The sequence below is a fragment of the Harpia harpyja genome, chromosome 15 (assembly GCF_026419915.1).
Source record: "Harpia harpyja isolate bHarHar1 chromosome 15, bHarHar1 primary haplotype, whole genome shotgun sequence".
NCBI classification, from domain to species: Eukaryota; Metazoa; Chordata; class Aves; order Accipitriformes; family Accipitridae; genus Harpia; species Harpia harpyja.
In genome coordinates this window covers 688,837-709,307 of record NC_068954.1, presented here as the reverse complement: position 1 = coordinate 709,307, position 20,471 = coordinate 688,837, and the positions used below count along the sequence as shown (strand labels likewise).

General features: G+C 43.1%; 1 protein-coding gene across 7 annotated transcripts in view; it reads left to right on the top strand.

The window, feature by feature from the left end:
* Nucleotides 1-20,471, top strand: part of DTNB (dystrobrevin beta) — a 214,487-nt gene that overhangs the window by 147,899 nt on the left and 46,117 nt on the right. For 4 of the 7 annotated variants that reach the window (XM_052809547.1, XM_052809546.1, XM_052809549.1 and 1 more), the window contains 2 exons: nt 1,167-1,263; nt 8,111-8,131. In XM_052809547.1, coding sequence (XP_052665507.1) covers nt 1,167-1,263; nt 8,111-8,131 — 118 coding nt within the window. Of the gene's footprint in view, nt 1-1,166; nt 1,264-8,110; nt 8,132-20,471 lie in introns of those variants that run through there. The other 3 variants (XM_052809548.1, XM_052809550.1, XR_008238481.1) reach the window with 2 other exon arrangements.

Here is a 20,471-nt window from a genome sequence, read left to right as displayed (position 1 = left end):
CACAGTCTTCTGTCCTTTTAAGAACCAGTGTAGAAACAAGTTCATTCTGTTACGTAGTCTTAGCAGTTTTCTGGTTGGGGTGTATGCTTATGATATGCCATTTTCACCATCACCATAATGAAAGCAAGCCATACTCGGCAGATTTATTCAGTCTAAATAAATGGCCTGTTTCTTTTCCAGACTCTGATGTCTAATTGTTTTTTCTAAAATTAGTTGGTTATTAAAATTCCCAGAATGATTTATCCATAGTATATCACGTGAGAACACAGATATAATCTAAGACATTTACAAATTCAGTCTATAATATGTGGTGCCTTTAAGTTTGGATTCAGACATTGTGATGTCCACAAAAATAACTGTAGATTAATAAATAAGGCTTTCTAATCTCTTTTTTTCTTACAGTTATTTATCATTACCTATGATTGGGATTTGTGGAGCCCAGCATTTCTTAAATCATATAAGATACTGAACTTCTGACACATTGACATTCATCTTTGAATTTTTCCTTATATTAGTCACTTCTTTATTTTTTTAAATATAAAATAAAACCAAACTCCTATTTCTTTAAATATCTCACAGATAGGCATCTGTTGAAATACAGTGGTTTTCTCATGCCAAGGAAAGGGAAGGTCACTTATCTCCTTTTCTTGTTACCTGGGTTCTGGTACAGCAAATATGTCAAAGATTATACGTCACATTGGTGGACAGAAATAGCTCTGCCAAGTTTCCATCCAGACAGGTGATAGCTTTTCCTTTCCAAACATCTGCAGCCTTTTCTCCTCTTTTTTTTTTTTTTTTTTCTCTGTCTTTCCTCCCATAGTTCATTCGTGCTTGTCTGAAAGCTCTGCAGGATGCCTGGGTCTGACGTTAAGAGAGTTCTTAAAAGGAAGAAAAAAGCAGGCTTTTTTTCTCAAAATGCAGTGCTTTTGAAAAGGGCTTCCTACTACCAAGGTGCTGAGTGCAGATTTGTGGATTTTAAGTGAAAAGCTTGGTTGTTATATATACATTTCATGGTCATTGTACTGTGCTTTGCTCTATTTTTTTAAATTGGAAGCAGGGAGGAGTGATGAAAATCAAAGACACATTTATACGGGTGAATTTCCTGAAGTGGTTTTGAAATACCCAGCGTTTATTTTCTGACTCTTTCTTTCATGTAACTTGAACAGGCAGAGAAAGGATGAATTGGAACAGAGGATGTCTGCACTTCAGGAAAGCAGAAGAGAACTGATGGTGCAGCTTGAAGGGCTGATGAAACTGCTCAAAGTAAGCCATCTCCTGTCAGAAATGCAGTGCATCCTTCACTTCCCCAGGTCTGGAATGCACTACTGCTGCTCTGAGATTCCTGCTTTTCTGTCGTACCATTATAAATACTTCATGAGGAATAGAAGGAATTTGCAAAATGTTATTTCCATACTGGCTCTGCGTGGAGGTGCAGATGGTTAATGGGTTTTCAGGTTCATATGCTGCTGCTTTGATTAAAATATCAAGAACCGGTAAGATTTGGAAGGCTTTAAAGAAGTGTTGGGTTTGGTAATCAACTGCATGCTGTTCTGGGTACCAATTCAGGTCTTCCAACTTTAACTGGAAAATAAACTGGAAACTATAGGTACTGCAGTACAGAATATGACTCCCCAGTGGCATGGTGCTGTGTTTCACCAGGTAATCTTACACTAACCCTGCAATGTCTGTGGAGTTTTTTTGCTTTAGAGTATGATGGTATTGGCTCTGATCTATAATATATGTTGTTGTTTGGATTTCTGATGAGAGTCCATTATTATTTTTTATAGAGTCCTGCTAGAGTTGAGCTCATAGTTGGTGACTATAGTCTGAAATACTGTTATGTGTTTATTCTTTCCATTCTTTAAATTGGACAAGAGCCTCTCTATGAAGTGAATGGCAAAACATTGTCCTTAAGCAAAGAGGTTTTGGTCTAAGGCAAGGTGCGACTGTTGGCAATAGAGGTGGGGGAGAGATCGCAGCAATGACACTGACAGGAGCAGTGCAGGGGTTTATAGATTAGCTATAGGCACATCTTGATAGTTCCAGAAAAATTCAGAGCTTGCCTGCACTTGAAAGCGATAATGAATTCACATCCTCTGTAAATGTAAAGTGTGATTGCTCTTCAGATTAGGCTTGCATTCTGGAATAGGAATTGATATATATATATATATATACACACAAGAGGCTATGATCGAGTACTCTTCAGAGGTGCCTGTTTTATTTAGTTTCCCTTCGCAGATGAGCACATAGTTTGTATTAATATTTAGGAAGTAATTTTTTTTTTTTAAGTCAGTGGCTCTGCACGCTGTATTTTTTTTTCCTGTTCAGCCAGTTAATGTCTGTCTTCTAAAAATGTTGAAGACAATCACTTGCTAAATTCACCTTGATTTCTTCAGACCCTAAACCTTTGTAAGTTGAAGTGTGGTATCTCTGAAAATGGACATCCAAAACCAAATTACAGATTTAGGAAAGTACAAAAAGTTGTTGCATCAGAAACAGTTTGCTGCTTTGTGGTTCAGGTGACCACAGTCAGCGTTTTTCTTGCACACATTTGAGGAGCCTCTTTATAACAAAATCAGTTTGGATATCTGCTTTAACATGATGACAAACTCTGACGTGAGTTTTCTGTAGACCCCATTATTTTCAAAGCACTCGTGAGCCTTCACAAATGAATTCTCCCAAACAGGACCTGATGTAAATGCTGTCATCTCATAAGGGTGAACGGCTGTTCTGCCGGCCAGCCTGACTGTCTGCTCTTCCATCTCGAAAGCCTTGAAGGCCACGTGGACTATCTTTCTCAGATGCGCTGCTCTGAACCTGTGGACTCCAGAGCAACCTGCAGAGATTTGCCCACCCTCTAGGCAAGATGCAGCAGGCAGGCCGGCAGCATGCCCGCCTTTGCTGCCTGCTTGGCCATCATTCTCTCCTCTCCCAACTGCCCAAACAGTGTGTGTTTCCTCTTGCCCGGCTGGTTGGACGCATGAGCGTGGCATTGTGTGGAGCAGCAGAGGATAGCGGTGTCAGTAACACACCAGTGAGGAGAGCACGGATACCGCGGGGGATTGCAGAGGGAAGGGAGCACGAGTATGAGTGGTGGGTGCTGCAGTTGGGGAGACCCAGGAGGGAGGAAGGAGGATTGCAGAAGAGGGACGGGAACCGTAACTGACTCACCTTCGATAAACTGATGTTTCTAGGACCGATTCATTAAGTTGAATCATGCAGTTCGATTATGAGCTTGACAGAAACTTTAATGACATCTTCTAGGCTGCATTATACAGAAGGTTAGTTTAGAAGCTGGCTCTTACTAGACTTTTCATTTATAAATCTGGTATCTTTTCATTAACTCCCCCAGTTCCCAAAATTGTGTAAAAACTATAAGGGCAAATAGGACTGGATATAAGGAGAAACTACTTCCCCATGAGGATGGTCGAGCAGTGGAGCAGGGGCCCAGAGAGGTTGTGCTGTCTCCATCCTTGGAGGTGTTCAAGACCCAGCTGGGTAGGGCTCTAAGCAACCTGGTCTGAGATTAGCTTGACCCTGTTCTGAGTAGGAGGCTGGAACTGAGACTGCCTGAGGTCCCTTCCAACCTGAATTATCCTATGAGCCTGTGACTGTTGTAATTATTTGGTTCTACAGGTTGCATAATATGGTTCTTTGCATTTCCCCTTCTTAGCTTTCTATGGAGCCTGGCAGCTTCTCTTTGATTAAAGCATCTCCCAGAAAGACATCTGTTCTTGAGCTGAAGAAATCAAAAATGGAAATTCACTGCCAATGCAAATTTGCTTGCACAGTTAAAAATTTATGCCTCATTTTCAGTTTTAATGTATTTAGCTTCACTTTACACCCATTGGCTTTGCTACATGTGGTTCTCCCTCCATTAAATTAAGGAGTACTTTAGCACTCCTGGTTTTTTCCTACATAGATACTTACTCATCTCAGTGAAGGCACTTCTCAATCTTCTTTTTTAAATCAGTTAAACAGGTAGAGCTTTTCTGAGCTTCTCACAATACTGTACTTCAGTATTTTTTATGGTTGATTTCTTTGGCTTCTCCCAATTTTGAATATAATTTTTTAAATTGGGAAAAAACAAACTGTATGTTGAATTCTTCTCTGAATCTTAGCAACACTATGCAGAGAGTTACAGGAGGAGTTTCATTACTCTTCATGACTATTTTCTTTTTGTGCCTTTCTGCACCAGTGAGTGCTTTTTGAAAGCTGTCAGTAATCCAGATCTTACTCCATATAAAGTACTTTATTTATTTTGTATAGTGCTAACTGGTTAATGACAACGGATTACAAGTTTGGCCTCTAACAGAACTGCAGATATGAAAATATATTACATCTCTGCAGTTCCTTTAGAAGCCAAACCTGTAACACATTCAGGTAACAAAATCAGATTTATTTGGCAAGACCTCTTTTCCATGAAGTTATAATGCTTCGTATTTTACTTATTAGTTGAGTCTTGTATCAGCATTTCTGTTACTTTGAATAAATTAATGACAGGGTAAGATGTTTATGCTTATTTAAGTTGTCATACCTTCCTTTTTGAACATTAGTGCAACACAGCACATTCCAGTTCTGGGTATTTCAAGATCTATTAAAAATTACCTTCCCTGGACCATATAACTCCTCATGTAATTATTTTAAGAATCCCAGCTGCAAGCTACCCAGGCCTGCTGATCTAAAAATATTATTTCTAGTAGATACTTTTTAACACCTTTTCTCATTACTAATGGAAAGTACTTCACTGTTTGCTGATAGAAACTACAAGGGGAAAGTACTATTAGTCAAACACAGAACAGAAATACTAATTCCTCTTCCCACATTAAGAATTTTACCATGACTATCAAGAAGCAGTATACAACACCTCAGGGCTTTGTTTTCTTTCTGATTTGTGTTCATTTCAAAGTCTCTTTTTGGTGGTTTTTCGTGCCCTGCCAGACCCGAATTTTTCCTGCAAGGTTTTAGCTTCTCTCATCATTTGGTGCACTTCAAAAATTTTCATTTATAATTTACATCAGCTGTTAAGCTTTTATGGTTTTTTCCATTTTCTTATGGAGTATTTTCTACATTTTTAATGCTGCCTTCATTTCACCATTTAGAGCTGGATTCAGCTTACCTAACTTTGGTTATCTGTGAGTTTGGTACCTCAGCTCCCTCTGTGGAAAAAAAGGAGAGAGAGGAAAGCCTATGCTTGGAAGGACGTTGTTGTTCTCTGGAGGTTCATCCTTTTTTCCCATGGCGAGCCATGCTGTGATAGTTGGCCTCAGAGTAGAGAAAGGCCCTTGACTATCTTGGGTGGTAGTGCAGAAGTATTCAAAACCCCATGATTAGGGTCCTGCTCTGATGTTTATTAGCCCACACAGTGACCTACCCGCGCCGTTGCCATTTAGAGTTAAGGTTGTTTTTTGCATCGAGTGTTCTTCCACATCTTATTGCCAGCGTGTGTTGACGCTCCGGTTAGGAGGTTCTGGTTACGGGAATTTGTTGGTGGTTTTCCCCAAAGGAGAAGTTCTGGCCGTTCAGCTCTTCCCCAAGTGCTGCGGTTGGTATCTTCTGCTGTGTCGTCCCATGCACTTGTGAGAGCCTGGCTGTGTCTGTCCGGGTGAGCTCCTTAGTGCCGGATGGCGTTCCTTGGACTGCCACTCGGCTACCTGCTCTGCTCTTGGTGTGGTCACTGACGTGCCTTTGGGTCAGAACTGCCAGCACTTTCCCAAACCATCTCCAACCACCATCCGGAGGTTATCAGGTGCCCAGATCTGTTCCCGGGGGGCAGTTTGGATAAGGCCACCCCGATCGGGGCAATAAGGGATTTTAACAGCGTGGACGTGTGCAGATCATGCCGGAGAACAGTTGCACAATTTCATTTAATGCTGTAGCCTCCGAGTCTGCAGGGCTGCCGCAGTGGCCACCGTCAGGCTCCCCGTTGGCTGCTAACCTCATGTCCTCCTGGCCGCTCCAGCCAGCCTTTAGTTCAGCGGATTGAGCCCCTTGCACACAAGAGGCAGCCTGTCCCTCTAGGCTGATCAGTGGCCACAACCTGTCAGTACTGTCGTCAGTGACTTTCTTCCAATATTTTTACCTTCTTTTCCTCATCCAGGCCTTTGGCTTAGCTTCCTTTTTTTTCCTGAAGTCTTCTGTAATACACCTAGTGCCATTAGCTGGCACTCTTCTAATACGTAGTCCACAGTGATGATCGTCTGCCTGGGCTTTTGCTTTCAGCTACACGGATATTCAGCAGACATATCCCATTTCACTTTTTCCATTTCCTCAGTGGTAATTTCCTCACTAGCTGATTTGATGATTTATCTAATAACTGCTCAGTCCTTCTAGCAAAGCTCCATGCCTCTTGAGATTTTTTTTCACATCTGTAGTTAATGCTAAAGCCTCATTTTTCAAACTAACAACTTTTTTGTAGAGTGGAGATCATTTAAGATCTTTCCCTTGACCTGGCTCACCATCTGGTCCTGCAAGTCCCAGTGCTGGTAGGAGGAACAACTGGAAACATGTGGGAGTGTGGGGAGGGCAGCACTGGCCTCGGCTGCTGATGTTGATCCATGACTGAGTGGAGCCATACCCTACATCTGCTACATCAGTGTCTAAATACACACCTGAAAGAACCCCAAGTCTTGGGAGAAAAGCACAAAAGTATCTGCTCAGAAATGTGGAATTCTCTGCAGTCGTTCCTAGATATCTGTGTAGTGCCCTGAGTGCACAGTTGGGAAAACATCTTTTAGTAGAGTGGTCAGTGAGAAGAAGCTACTCTAAATTAAGGGACAGGTTCTGGTTAATCGTGCTCAGATGGGAAATAAATGAGGGAAGGTGGATAAATGGGTTCATGGGATTTCAAGGCCAGAAGGAGCTTTTATTCCATGAATTTTAATTCCATGACCTGAATTTCTGGGGAGACGTGCTTACCAGTTGTCCTGCTGCCCTCCACACCATGCAAAGCCACCGTTGGAGGGAACACACGCTGTTACCCTGAAAAAGCTGTAATTGCTATTTCTGCGTAGATGAGAGTCATCAAAAACATGCTGCCAGCCTTTCTTTTAATAGACAGTGTTGCTGCCCGCACCACAACTGCTGTGCTCCTCCACACAACCGAGCCCGCAAGACATGAACCCTCAGGACTCATAATGTTTGTTATATATGCGAGGACAAAATCTATGAAAACTTTTGACTTAAGAAAGAAACTCTCGACTAGGTGGTATTTTGCTCGTTCCCAGGAATGCTCATATAGTTGAAGTCAGAATGTGACCCCATTGGCCCAGTAGGATCAGAGTGTACATTCCCCTGCTTCAAGAGAGAATAAATTCATCCGTATTTCACCTTTTCTGGTCTTTCAAATTAGTAGTGATCCGTACTGACAAATGTTGCGTTGCAACAAAGGAATTGTTTTCTCTGCATCTTTGTCCTTACCCTGCATCTTTGGTGCTTTTGCCTCCCAGTTTCTCCCCTCCCATTCTGGACCCGGTTGCCGGCCGCTTGTTAATTTGCCCTTTTGAATCTGATCTGCAGAGATCCCTGCATGCCTGGTGGTAACAGGCACTCTCTGACCAAAAAGGTGATATTTTGCCTCTCGGGCTATGACAGTTTGGGTGTCTGTGATGGCAGATTTGTGCACACAGGGAACTGAATGCCATGCAGTGGTTGCACACTCCAGATGGTATTTCCAGACGTTAGAGGATGGTAGTCTGATATTTCTTGCCTTGAGGACAGCTAGAGAGGCATTTCTGAGCCCAGGGTAGGAAGAGAAGCCAGTGAAGGTTCTGCGTAAAGGAAAAGATATCCGTTGGATATCCTATTCTATATCCAGGATATCCATACTGTAATATCCATCCTGGGGATTCAACTTTTGCCAACACTGAGGGCCATTTTAGAGAAGACTCTTCTTCTGAGAATGGAACAAATGACAGCTTTGCTTTCCCACCACGGCTGTTGTGTCTAAGGTCCTTGTTTCCTTTCGTGTCTGCAGATGTTTCTATGATTTGCCATGTTCTGTTCTTCCATTGGGTCTGTCGTGTATTTTGTGTGCGTATGTTTCCTTTTCATATGATAATTAATCTATCCTGTTTCTCTCTTCACCTTTTTCTTTTGCCAACGTTTATAGGAAGAAGAGCAAAAGCAGGCAGTAAGTTGACTTCACTTTGTAGGTGATCTAACTTTTTTCTTTCTGCATGAAAAACAATTTTCTGTTAATTGGCTTGTATGCAAATAAACCATGGGAATGTGGGGTCTTTCTCACTTGTAAATTTGAAAGCAGCCTTCATCAGTTTCCAGTAGAGCATGTTTTTGTATACATCCTTAAAGTTATTTCTCTCTCCCTTTCAAATTAAGTTTATTGCCATGGGTACACAACCAGTGGCTGTATTCATTAGGTTTTTATAGAATTGTGCATCACCATCCAGGGTTGAAAATGTGGATTCTCAGCTGGCTTCATAATTTATTTTGTTGGAGATTCTTTGGAGTATTTTACATGCTAAGGAAGCTTTCTTGTCTCTTCAGGAATCCTTTAATTTGCCTCCTTGCCACATACAAGTCCATGCATGAAAACTAATTAATGACTTAATATTCTGGGCATGGATCCATATCATTCAGTCATGATATAGTCTCCTTGAATTAGTCCCAGTATGCTCATTGTAAACAGGATGAGTAAACTAACGAGAGACAAGAATGCATTTGCTTTGTTACTGATTTTCATTTTCTCTGCCTGCCTATTAAAATCTGAATCCTGTGTTAATTTCGGAATCCACTCCAGAGGGAGCCCTTTTGCTTTTCTCAGAAATAGCCAGATGTTCAATGTCTTCTCTCCAGCAGAACAAATTTTCAGCATTTTCGAACACAGTTTTCTTTATACACAAAGCTTTAATGAAGATTAATCCTGTGTTTCCCAGTGTTGGGGGGGGGGTTAAATGTTGTTTATCAGATACCCAAATTGGATATTGGATATATGAATTAGAAATTCTGGTGACTTATTTTTTGTAAGGAAATACATGTTTCTAGGTAACTTCTATTGCTGAAAATGCTTCAGTGCTACATGTGCTAAAATTGGCTTTTGGTGACTCCTGGATGGCCTTTTATTAACATTCTGTCATCAAATTAAAAAGAAGATGGTGGTAAGTGTGCATCTTCTGTTGGAGCCCAGTTCATCTTTACTTGATGCTGCCAGTGAAGATTTATCCCTGGGTTTGCTAAGGCAGCACCTTACAGAAATTCTTTGGCTTAATGAAAGGACCAGATTGCAGCATGTGGCAGCGATCTTCAAGGAGTTTCCTGGAGGAAGGAAAAGAACCAAGACACCACCATCCCTGTCTTCCAACTTCTAACTGTGCAAGTGGAGTGCTGTATTGTATGTCATTCTCTTACCCAGCATCATTGCTAGGAATAATCATCTGCATGGAAATGTAACATTATATTAGCTCGTATTTCCTGTGCTGTGCTGTTCATCTGCATTATGGATATAGAAAAGGGGCAAATAGAAGAAAAAGAAGAATTTGCCCAATTTTACGTCCCTTCTTTCCCTGGAACACTATGTTAGTAGGAGGATAAGAGAGCCAAAACTGACTGCTAAAATAATGTCAACACATTGACATTCGGTCCAGTCCCATTCTGTTGGAATCAATGATGAATGAGCCAAAAAGGATTTAGGAACTGAAACTACATCCTTATGTTTGCATGGATGGAAGTAGCTTGAAATGCTCTCCTCTTAACTATAAAAGTGCAGCCTGAAAAAAGCTGGAAGTCCCAGGATACAGTCCTCCACTTGGCCAAGAAACACACAGAAATCACAGAATAGCTGAGGTGGAAAGGCAGCTTTAGAGATCATCTGGTCCACGCCACCATGCTCAAAGCAGGGTCAACTAGAGCAGGCTGTTCAGGAATTTGTCCCATGTTTTGAGTATCTCCGAAGATGGAGACTCCACAACCTCTCTGGGCAACTGATTCAAGTGCCCTCACCCTAAGAAAGTTTTTTCTTTCTTTTTAAATGGAATTTCCTATATTTCCATTTGTGCCTATATTTCCATTCCATTGCCTCTGGTCCTTTCAGTGGATACCACTGAGAAGGGTCTAGCTCTGTTTTCTTTACTTTCTTCCATTAGGGATTTGTATGCATTGATAAGATCCCCCTGAGCTTTCTCTTCCTGAAGCTAAACAATCCCAACTCCTTCAGCCTCTCCTCGTATGGCAGATACACTGGGTCCTTAATCATCTTTTTGGGTCTTCCTTGGACTTGCTCCAATCTTGCTCCAAATCTTGTACTGGGTTGTCCAGAACTGGACCCAACACTCAGATGCAGCCTCACCAGTGCTGGGTTGAGGGGAAGGATCACCTGCCTCGACGTGCTGCCAATGCTCTTCCCAACACAGCCCAGAATGCTGTTGACTTTCTTTGCTGGAAGGGTACATTGCTGGCTTGTCTTCAACTTCTCTGCAGGACCCCAACATGTTTTTTCTGCCAAGCTGCTTTCCAGCCAGTCAGCCCCCAGAGTGCACTTGATGCCCAGGGTTATTACTTCCCAGGAGCAGGACTTTGCACCCTGTGTTGAACTTGATGAGGTCCCTATCTGCCCATTTCTCCAGTGTTTCAAGATCCCTCTGAATGGCAGCACAATCATCTGGTGTATCAACCACTCCTCCCAGTTTTGCATTGTCTGCAAACTTGTTGAGGGTGCATGCTGTCCTATCATCTAGGTCATTACTGAAGATGTTAAATAGTACTGGCTCCAGTATCAAACCTGGAGGCATGCCACTGGTAATTGGCTTCCAGCTGGACTTCATGTGGCTGATGATAACCCTACACATCACACACTGTGTTGGTATCTGCACTATTCTGGAAGGGACGTAATGGCATGTCTCCAGCTTGAAGTCCAGAAGAACTTGTTGGACCATACACTGGCTTCCAGATGTCTTCAGGACTTCATGGTCATCCATGTACTCCAATACTTGAATAAAGGGTGGATGTCTGTGACACTTAAAGGAACACAGCCAACTGAAGAACTTTAAAAATATTATCAAACATCCCTTTGTCCCTGAGAATCTTGAGAACTGGTTTTGGTGGCTTTAGTGTCATGTCTTCCCTCTGCATGTGTATAAAACCTTAGAGTAGCTAGGAGAGGGTACCAGTCTACTGTGTGCTCAGCCAGCCCCATCCTCGTGTCCACAAGCATCTGGCTAGGAAAAAGAAGGTAGAGGAGAGGAGGCTCGTCTGGTTAGTACATCACAAAGGTCTACGGACTAGTCCAGAAACAGCAGGACCACATATGACGGAAAATGTGGAGCACCATCTGGGTCCTGTGGAAGAGAAGGCCCAAGTGTCTTAGTGATCTAAAGTGATGATCCTCTCGACCCTTGACGAGGTGGATTGATTATGTGGTGGCAACATGAATTTATATGAAGGGTTAAGGTAAATAACAGGCAGAATAACAATCACTGATTCAGGACTGGCAGCACATCAAGAGCAGTAGCATCAGCATGCACATTAGGAATTTCTGGTTTCCCTTCACTGCTAAGGCTGCAAGTCCCATTCTACCTTCTCCATGTTGCTAGTAAGATTTACAGAGACGGGTCAAAGAGGATCAGCTTTCTTGGCTATGTTCAAGCAAGTTGCTTGGCAAGCAAAAAAGGCTTCCTGAATAAAAAGCCATCTCATTCATTCTGCATTTAACTGACACAACATACGCTGTATTCCAGGGGCTGAAAGTGTCCAGGTTAGCATGGCCATTTTGAATGGCTTGACTGTCATCTTGAGCCAGCATTCCACCTGGTGCAGCAAGACACTTAACCTGGTGGGGCAGTTTGTTCATGTATTTGCAGCCAGAGTGATTGCATGTCTAAGCATTGAGTAGAGATCTTTGCTGCTCCTGGGACACTAGTGAGAAGTCACTTGGCTGCTGAGGTTACCACCAAGTACCTCCAGAAAACTGTGATAACTGACTTTCATCTCCAGCAAACAACTAGGTGAGCACAGTGACATCCGAGAGACGAAACTCCAGTCACAAAAATGCCCTTAAAAGGCCTAGAAGCTACCATGTCTCTTGGCCAGTCTTGGTCAGAAAATCATGGCAAGCTATAAGGAATTTGTGTCAGGAGAGAGCCACTATTTCTGGTCCTGGTATTTACAGGAAAGTCCAAAACTTCTGTGCCCCATGTTCAGAGCTGATCTCCAACGAAGATTTTGAAAGTTTCTGTACTGTCTTTCCCTTTGCAGGACTGCCCCTTGGAATCAATGGGGCTGGTCCTGGTCACACCCTTGAGGAACAGTGCATTGTGTAGAGATATTAGTCCAGTAATGGAGTATTAAGCCACATGGTATTCATAGTCCACCACACTATTCTCTACTACTGCTAAGATTGTTGTGTCCCAGCTAATAAAGATCTTTGCCAGCGTAGATCCTAATTTACAACAGGACCGTTTTCATGTCACAGCTGGTGAGAGGCTTGAATAATCTGCTAAATATTAAAACCTCTTTGTTTTATAGTCAAATGAACAGCCATTGGAGCTGTACTGTTCAATATTCAGAAGAACGTTAAAGGAATTCACAAAGATGTACATCACATGTATGATGTTTTTTGCGTGTAGTACAATTCATACAACAAATCCAGAAGAGCGTCAAGCACTCGTACTCCAACACAAGAGAACTTCTCTAATGTCGAACAGGCACAGAAATGGCTTCACAGCAGAGGACCTCACATGGGAGTGTTTAAACACTGGAATGGAAATCTTTTCCTTTCAGAAGATGGTGGGAACCATACGACATAGCAGAGCAGATTGGGCTCATGAATTTCAAGGTTATGTTACCAATCAGAAAAAGTAGACACACTCTCACCCAACAATCCTTGTGAAGTCATGGAAATCATGGGAGGGTTGCTTCTTAAGCCCACGGAGAGGGAGTCAGGACCTCCCGTTTTCCTCCCATTGTTCAGATTCAGAGTATATAGATGATACCTTTCAGCCAGCTTGAGAAGTGCAAGGGCAGCAGTGCACGTACCTTTAATGAGGTGAACCTTCTTAACCAATGGCTATAGCAAAGCTGAGCCCAGACAACAAGCTAGGATGATACCTGCATTGTTTCCCAAGAGATGTAGAAACCTGTGAGTGGGGAATTCCTAACCTTGAAGAGCCCTGTAACAGCTGAAGAAGTCTCATCATGTTGATATCTGAATCTGAGACTGCTGTTCAGTTCTGCATCCATTTTTACATCAGCCAAAGGTCCTGTACACCCCTCCGGAGTGGATCACTGATGCATGTCTGGGTGACTCCCAGCATCACATACTGATGCGTTTTAAAAAAACTATGAAGAATTCCTCCTAATGCCTCAACACTGCAAGTCAGCTTCTTACACTGCATGGTCTCATTCATCTGCAGGGTGTGCCTTTGGTCTCTGTGTATGATTAGCAAGCTCTCAGCACTGATGGATTATGTCTGCCACCTATATAGCTAATATGACCCAACTTGCTTGAATGACATTCATTTATACTCATAACTGAAAAACTTTTCTGAAATAAGTGGAAGACCACCTTCTGGAGGGTAGGAGTGAACAGCCCGAGCAGAATAATGTAGAATAAGACAAAATTGCCTATTTGGGATGAATTTAAGGAAAGGACCATACCTGGTTACCCACCACACTGGCAGCCTTAAATGCCTTCTCTGGTTAAGCTGACAAGTATTGTAGCATGCAGGCTATGTCTGTGCTAGTAAATGCACACGGAAAAATTCTCTGACAATGAGGGCAACTGGCATGAAGATGCCTGCGTCCGTGCTAGCACCCACCTCCAAGACCTGGTGGCTGCATGCAGCATTGGGAGTGGTGTGCCTAGGAACTGATGGGGAGTGTGCTAGCTGAAATGTGTCACAACCCTGCCAGGGAGCGTTCTAACACTTAGATAGTGTGAATTATCTTGTTCCAGTGCCAGAAACACTCCTGCGTATGGTTCAATTCGCTAATATAGGCAGACATAGCTTTAGAATAAGCTTTGAGTTGGTGCCTCCACACTAAGAGCCATGTTCATGGGCCTCCTGGAGGATTTCAAACCTAGAAAGGCTCCTGAGAGAGCCATTTAGGTGTTGATTTAAAGTCACGTAGGGAACCAGATCTCCGTACCTATGGAGTTTATCTGTCAGTAGAGATTTTGGAAAGGAAGGCTGGATCTGTGTTGACAGCAGGTATTGGAGGTGAAGAAGACCTTACCCTGCTCTGTAATTGGCAGCGCTGCTCCCAGCAGATGACCTTTTCGGATATGAGGGGGAAGGCTTGGCAGGGAAAAGCTGTAGATACGCATCGGGATTACTTTCTTGGAAGTCTGTTTGCTCTGATGGATCACACTGTCCTGTGGTGGTTGCGTCAGGTAAGAGACAAATCCCTGAATAACGTGGTGGTGCTTCCTATTGCGGTGAGACGAATGCACTGAAACGTAGACCGAGGTGTGGAGCTGATGTCTGCAGAAGACCTGGTTTCTGTCTGAAGAAAAAGAAAATCCCTCTCCCCACACTAGCGGAGCATTAGCGAGTTTCTCCGGGCTCACGCAGCCCTCCCCTGCCGCCTTTGGCCATCTGTGCCAAGCTCGGCGGGCAGAGCTAAGAGGATTGAGCATGGCTCGGTCAGCAGCAGAGGAAAGTGGGTTGCTGCTTTTCTTTCTAATGCTGTGTCTAGTGGATGGTGGAGGCCAAACACTGCCGAAGTCTGCCAGAACCTTCCCAAATAAACGCAGACCTGCAGTGGTTGCGTCTGGTGGCTTTGCATAAACTTGCTGCTGGAGGGGAGCAGTGGAGAGGTGCAAGAGCCTCTCCTGACGCTCAGCTGGGGACTTGCTGGCCTGTTGCTGTCAGTCCAGAGGGGATCTAGTCATTCTGTCCCGTTTTGGAGGGCACACAAACAGCACGAGGGAGTAAGTAACTGTCAAACACAAACTAAAACAGTAGAGAGCACTTAGATGTTTTTAATCCTGAATTGTAGTAACCAGATATTTTCCAAAATAGCAGTTGAGAAAGCTGTCAGGGAGAAGTGTGTTTTTCCTGTGCTCCCGCTGTCCCATGAAGAGGTAACAGCCATAAGGCAGAACGGTTTCTGCAGAGTCCCACTCCATTCATGCCTTCCCTGAATCGCATTCCTCTGTACTTAATCATGTTTTGGATTGCACAGCTAGAAACAGGCAGGAGTTTGTTCAGTTTCTTGTCTTCCAAGCCCTGCCTTCGCTGAGAAAGATACATGTGCCAAGTTCCAACTTTTAAGCCGCTACCATTTTTAACAAAGCTCTGTGCAAAAGCATTGCAGATACACTTGCTTTTGACTTGGGGGGAAAAATACGCTTATTCGTTCTAATGTACTTCAAAACCAGCTGAAGGGATTGGTTTTATTTTCTAAACAGATCTTCTGTGAAGAGGCTGCCCAGCATGAAAATTTTTCAATTTTTATCTTCTAGAGGTTTCTGTTTATTTGCATACTTTTTTGTTTTAATGCACGCTATTTGTGAAAAGAGGATTAGAAATGAAATGGTGTTAGAGCGTTTACACCAAGATGCACAGAACTGGCACGCAGCAGTTCCTATAGATTTATCGCGGGCAGTTATAAGGAAAGTCAAGGCTTGGTCATACGCCAGGTGTGCTCAGAGGGGCTCCAAGAGCCCCGAGAGCTTATTTCTGTATTCGGTGTATTCTCCCCTTCCTTCTGATGTCCCATTTTGATGTTAATAAATTTGAAACACAGTGGCTGCAGGAGAGGAGTGTCCTTGCTTTGAGAAGGCACGTCGTGCACCCCTGGACGTGGCAGTTCTGCTGCTCGCTGGCCGTGCTGCCGGCTGGCTGTAGTGGAAGGGTTGGTGTTGAGATGCATTTCACTCGGGCGGAATGACCAAGACTCTGGTTCACACGCTGCTTTGGTTGCAGTTCCTACCTGCAGGCTCCTGGGTCGTTGCAGAAATCGTAGGGACATCCCATCCCAAGAGACCCTCTGCCCCGGGGAGTGGGGGCGAGGGGCACAGCTTTGGAGGGAGGTTGTATGTAGGAAAGTATGTGAAAGCTGTATGTGATGTATAATGTAGCGCCTGTTTTGTAGGTCTAGGTCTCTTCGGGACAGTTAAATACAGCCAGTTCTCCCTTACTTCTGCAGCGGGCCCTGGGGTGCCCCAGGCACCAGAAGAACCCAGGTATTGCAACGGGGAGGTGGTGCAGAGGCAGCCGCATGTCCTAGCACTGTGCCAACCTCCCTAATGCGAGTCCAGCGCCCATCCTGCCGGCTGCAGGATAACTCCAGCAGATCCGTGGGGTGCTCCTGCACCCCCCAGGAAGCCCAGGGTCTCAGGGGCTGCTTTAGCAGCAGCATAGCACAGGAGCACAGAGCCGGCTCAGGCATTACGATGTGCCCCAGCAAATAAAGGTGGAGATCGGGGGAACTGCTGCAGAAACGATGACTTTGCTCAGACTTAGCCTGAGTCTGACCTGCTGGGACCAATAATCCCATTAGACCTCAGCTGCTCGCTGCAGAACTGCAAGCGCCATCCCACAGCACCCACTTCTGGGAGCCCAGCACTGGGGCGCCCAGGCTGGACTCAGCCAGAGTGAATCCAACAGCATCCATTAATGGGCTCACCATGTCATGCCAAAGCAGTAGTCAGCACACAAAAGCATCGTGTCTTCAAGCCTAAACTTACCTTGGATGTAGAGGTGCATGGGAACAGTTCTTGAGCTAATCGCCACCACCAGATTGGAGCTGTCTCTGCGTCTTTGACATGAACAAGCTGTAGTGCAGGTGATGCCCCAGAGGCCACAAAGTAAGAACAGTGTCTGAGAGGTGTCCGAGCACGGGCTATCAGTTTGGGGTGTACCAACAACGGCTTTATTCCACGAGTCACTTATATGAGAAATTTTCCTTCTTGGCAGTTTAGTAATATTTTTCAAATACCCAGATGTATTTGTCAAATGCCCAGGGTTCAGCTTTACAATAAGCTGTCTGACAGCAAAGCCAGCTTGAAACATTCCTTTTCCTGTGCCAGTATTCACTGCTCCAGCAATTATGTTTGTACAGTTTTTGAGGGGCCGTGCTACAAATCAGAGCACTGAAATTGTCCTACTTAAAAACAGCACTTCTAGAAAAAAGGTGAAGCCAGAAGCTCTTGTAACTACGCCTTCACTGACCTTGCATCAGATCTTTGAGAAATACCGATCCAAACTGGAAGAGGCTGGATGCAGTTCCCGAGACTGATCTTTTTGTGTCAATCATTTAAGCTCCTTGGCAGAAAATAGGTAGCGAGCACCTGTGGATCAGGGAAGGTGTAGTTGCAGGGACATGGTAAGGTACGTGCCCCTTTGGAGCAGCAAGAAAAAAGGATAGTTCATGTAACAGCAGATCAGAAAGAAGGTTATAAAGGCTGACAAGCAATGTCTCTCCAGAGTCAGTGATTATTTAGAACCATGAATTCAGTGCTCAGGCTTATCCCATAGGAATATTTTATCAGTCACCATGAAAGATCTCATATGCAAGGTCAGAGTGGGGGTTTTTTGTTGAAGATATTCTCCCACTACGTGGGTGTTTCTGTTCTTTGTCACTTGTTCATGAGAATTCACTGTGGTGTGTTGGTGGTATTTTTCATTTCACATAGATGTTTCCACTAAAGCATTTGTTGCCACATTTGGGGATAGATATTCATGAGCCTATAGATGTTGTGTTTCTGTTGTGGAGACATCATTAAGATGACTGGAGGGATGTACTCCAAGGATTTGCATTTGTTTTGGCAAGATCGAATTTTTCTTGATGTTTGTTTAGTTCCTAAGAAATGTGATGCTGAGGATGAGTTTGGCAAGACTGAAAGCTAGAAGACAGAATTCTGGAATAATTTATTTTACCGTATTTTCTTTGAGCATGGGTTGTAACTGGTTAAATGATTATCCTTGTAGAGTCCAGGATGTGAAGTATTTATTGCTTCCCTGCTGAATTTCATAGCCATGCTGACTCTTCTAAAACAATGTTTTCTTCACTTCGTAGTCAAGGACCTGCTGTAGTATGTAAATAAACTTAAGTGCAAACAGTGCATGCACACTCCTTCAGGATACGATCCAGCATAATGCTTAATTCTCTGCAATTACTAATTCCTTCTACTGTGCTGTAGCACTGCCTTGGCACCCAAATACAACGGATTGATGCCATAAATAGTGGATATGCTTAGCTTTTCCATAGCATTTTAATCTTAACCAAACTACATAACCATACATTTTCACATCTTGCTGTATTAAATTGAGTGTGTCCATTTCAGAGACAGGGAAAACCGATACTTTTTTAGACATTCAAGACTATCCAACAAGATGTTGATGAAATTCAAATGAGAGCTGTTGCCTGTATCTTGGCTGTCACTTGTAGAAGGGATTGCTTCTCATAACACAATCGTGGAAAATATGGCAGAAGCCCAGATGCTGTAACTTCATCCTGAAGGACTGCCTGCTCTACACCTTGCAGGAGTGCCATCCACATAGCTGACCTGCAGACATTCGGTAGGGTGGGAGGTGTATAATGCTGTTAATGCCCAGTAATTCAATTGCAGAGAAATTAATATTAAACGTGTTTCTGTGTGTGCATCTGTAAAACTTTCCCTCCTGTCGTTATCCAAGCCTAGAAGGGTAATCAAAGCCACATGAAGGACATCTGGATCCAGTGTTGGTTTATATGGCACCTGGCCCTTATTAATAGTAATGAGGAAATGGCAGTTTGGGATTTCTTGACCTCACATGAAATTCATTTCACTGGGCAAAGGTTGCTAACAGATGGCAGCAATTTGGGGCTCATTTCATCATCTGTTACACAGACTTTATTGCTCCATTTTGGCCCTTTCCTTTGTAAGGAGCTATCCCTTTTTCCACCTCGCCTCTGTATAAGGGTTGTCTTTTTCAAAGGGAGTTTTGGAACATCTTGTTAAAGCATGTTATGTGCAGCACAGGGGTTTAGGTATGGTCTGATACAACAAAATGATCCCTTTGAGCATAAATCACTCTTTTACTAACTGTGTTGTAAACTTTTATCTTTTTGAAGTTGGTAGTTTCTTCTGGGTTATTGGCTTCTCTCCAATTTGTTCTTTATTTCCCCAGCCCACAAATACACTTTTGCACTCCCAACTTTGAGCAAATGAAAGAGCTATGAGAAGACACAACCCCATAATTGTCGACAAAATGCACTATCTCAAACCAGCGTTTGTGTCACTGAAGTCTAACTTAATAATAGATCCCAGCGAGCTGCATGCCAGCAAGCCTGGTTTTGAAGAGCGCATAACACCTGTAGAAAGGATTTGCATTTTGGCATCTACCTCGCTGTTGTCACATTGGTGTTGATTCAGTTATCCTTAAAAAGCATCCCAGGTTGAGCAGCTGAGAGGAGATCTTTGCACAGCTTGCTCTAGCTTGTTTGTAGGTTGGCTGGAAGTCCTCCCCACTGGCCATGGAGCTCGTTGCCAAATGGGACCATTTGTGGTGCTTCTGAAAGGGTAAAACCTTTGAGCTGTGTGTTTTGCTTTACTTTTTGGGGGGGGTTTTTTGTAGTTACAGCTGATTTGAAGCATGCTAGAGGTAAGATAAAGAAACCTAGGAAATACAGATGCAGTGCTGTTTAGTATTAAAGAAATACTAGGAATTCAAGACCCTGGAAATGATGAGGTTCAATATTTGCTTACTCAGATGTTATGTTAGCCATTATAGTGATAGCTTCCTCTTGTACAGTGATGGCTACTGCACTGTGACAACATGTATTTACAACCTAGCTATCAAAAAAATCAAAATACTTCACATAGTCAAACACTGGTGTAAATATTACACTGTACTGCAGAAATGAAAAAAAAAAAACGTACCTGGAATCAATTTATCCATAGTGCTAGATCAAAATAGTCTTACCTAAGAGCCTGATTGTATGAAATATCTGTTCCAGCTGTAGATTTGGCCTTTCATGATGCTTTCAGACTGAAACCTTTTGGGGGTTTTATTTATCAAAGTGAAATGAAAGTTGTTCTAACTACTAAAATCATCATGTAATCCAAATTCGGTTTAGAGAGAAATGCTTGTATTGTATTTGTGATTTAGTCTACTGTAAATATCCCTACAATTTTGCAAGCCTAAAGCAGATGTGCTTAAATCCACAAAGAATTAAAACAGCAGAGAAATAGAAAATCGCGGTATTTTAACTAATGTAGTTTAGTAAAAACCCTGCTCACATGAATATTAATTTTCTTTTCTCTGAACCTTACCCTGTTGAAATAAATTCACCAAGTTGAGGTGAGGGGGGTGCTTGCTTTAAGAAAGATCTGAATTCCAGTAGCATCCTGGGACTGAAAAAAACAAAAGTGGTAGTGCACCCGTGGTACAGTCAAACCCCATCGTCTGTACTCATTTGAAAACATCACGTTTACTTCTAGCAGCCTCATTTCTCCAGATCATTGGCAGTTTAATCCTGTGTTTCTGACAACATTAATGAGTTCATCAGATTAAATAAAATGCAGAATT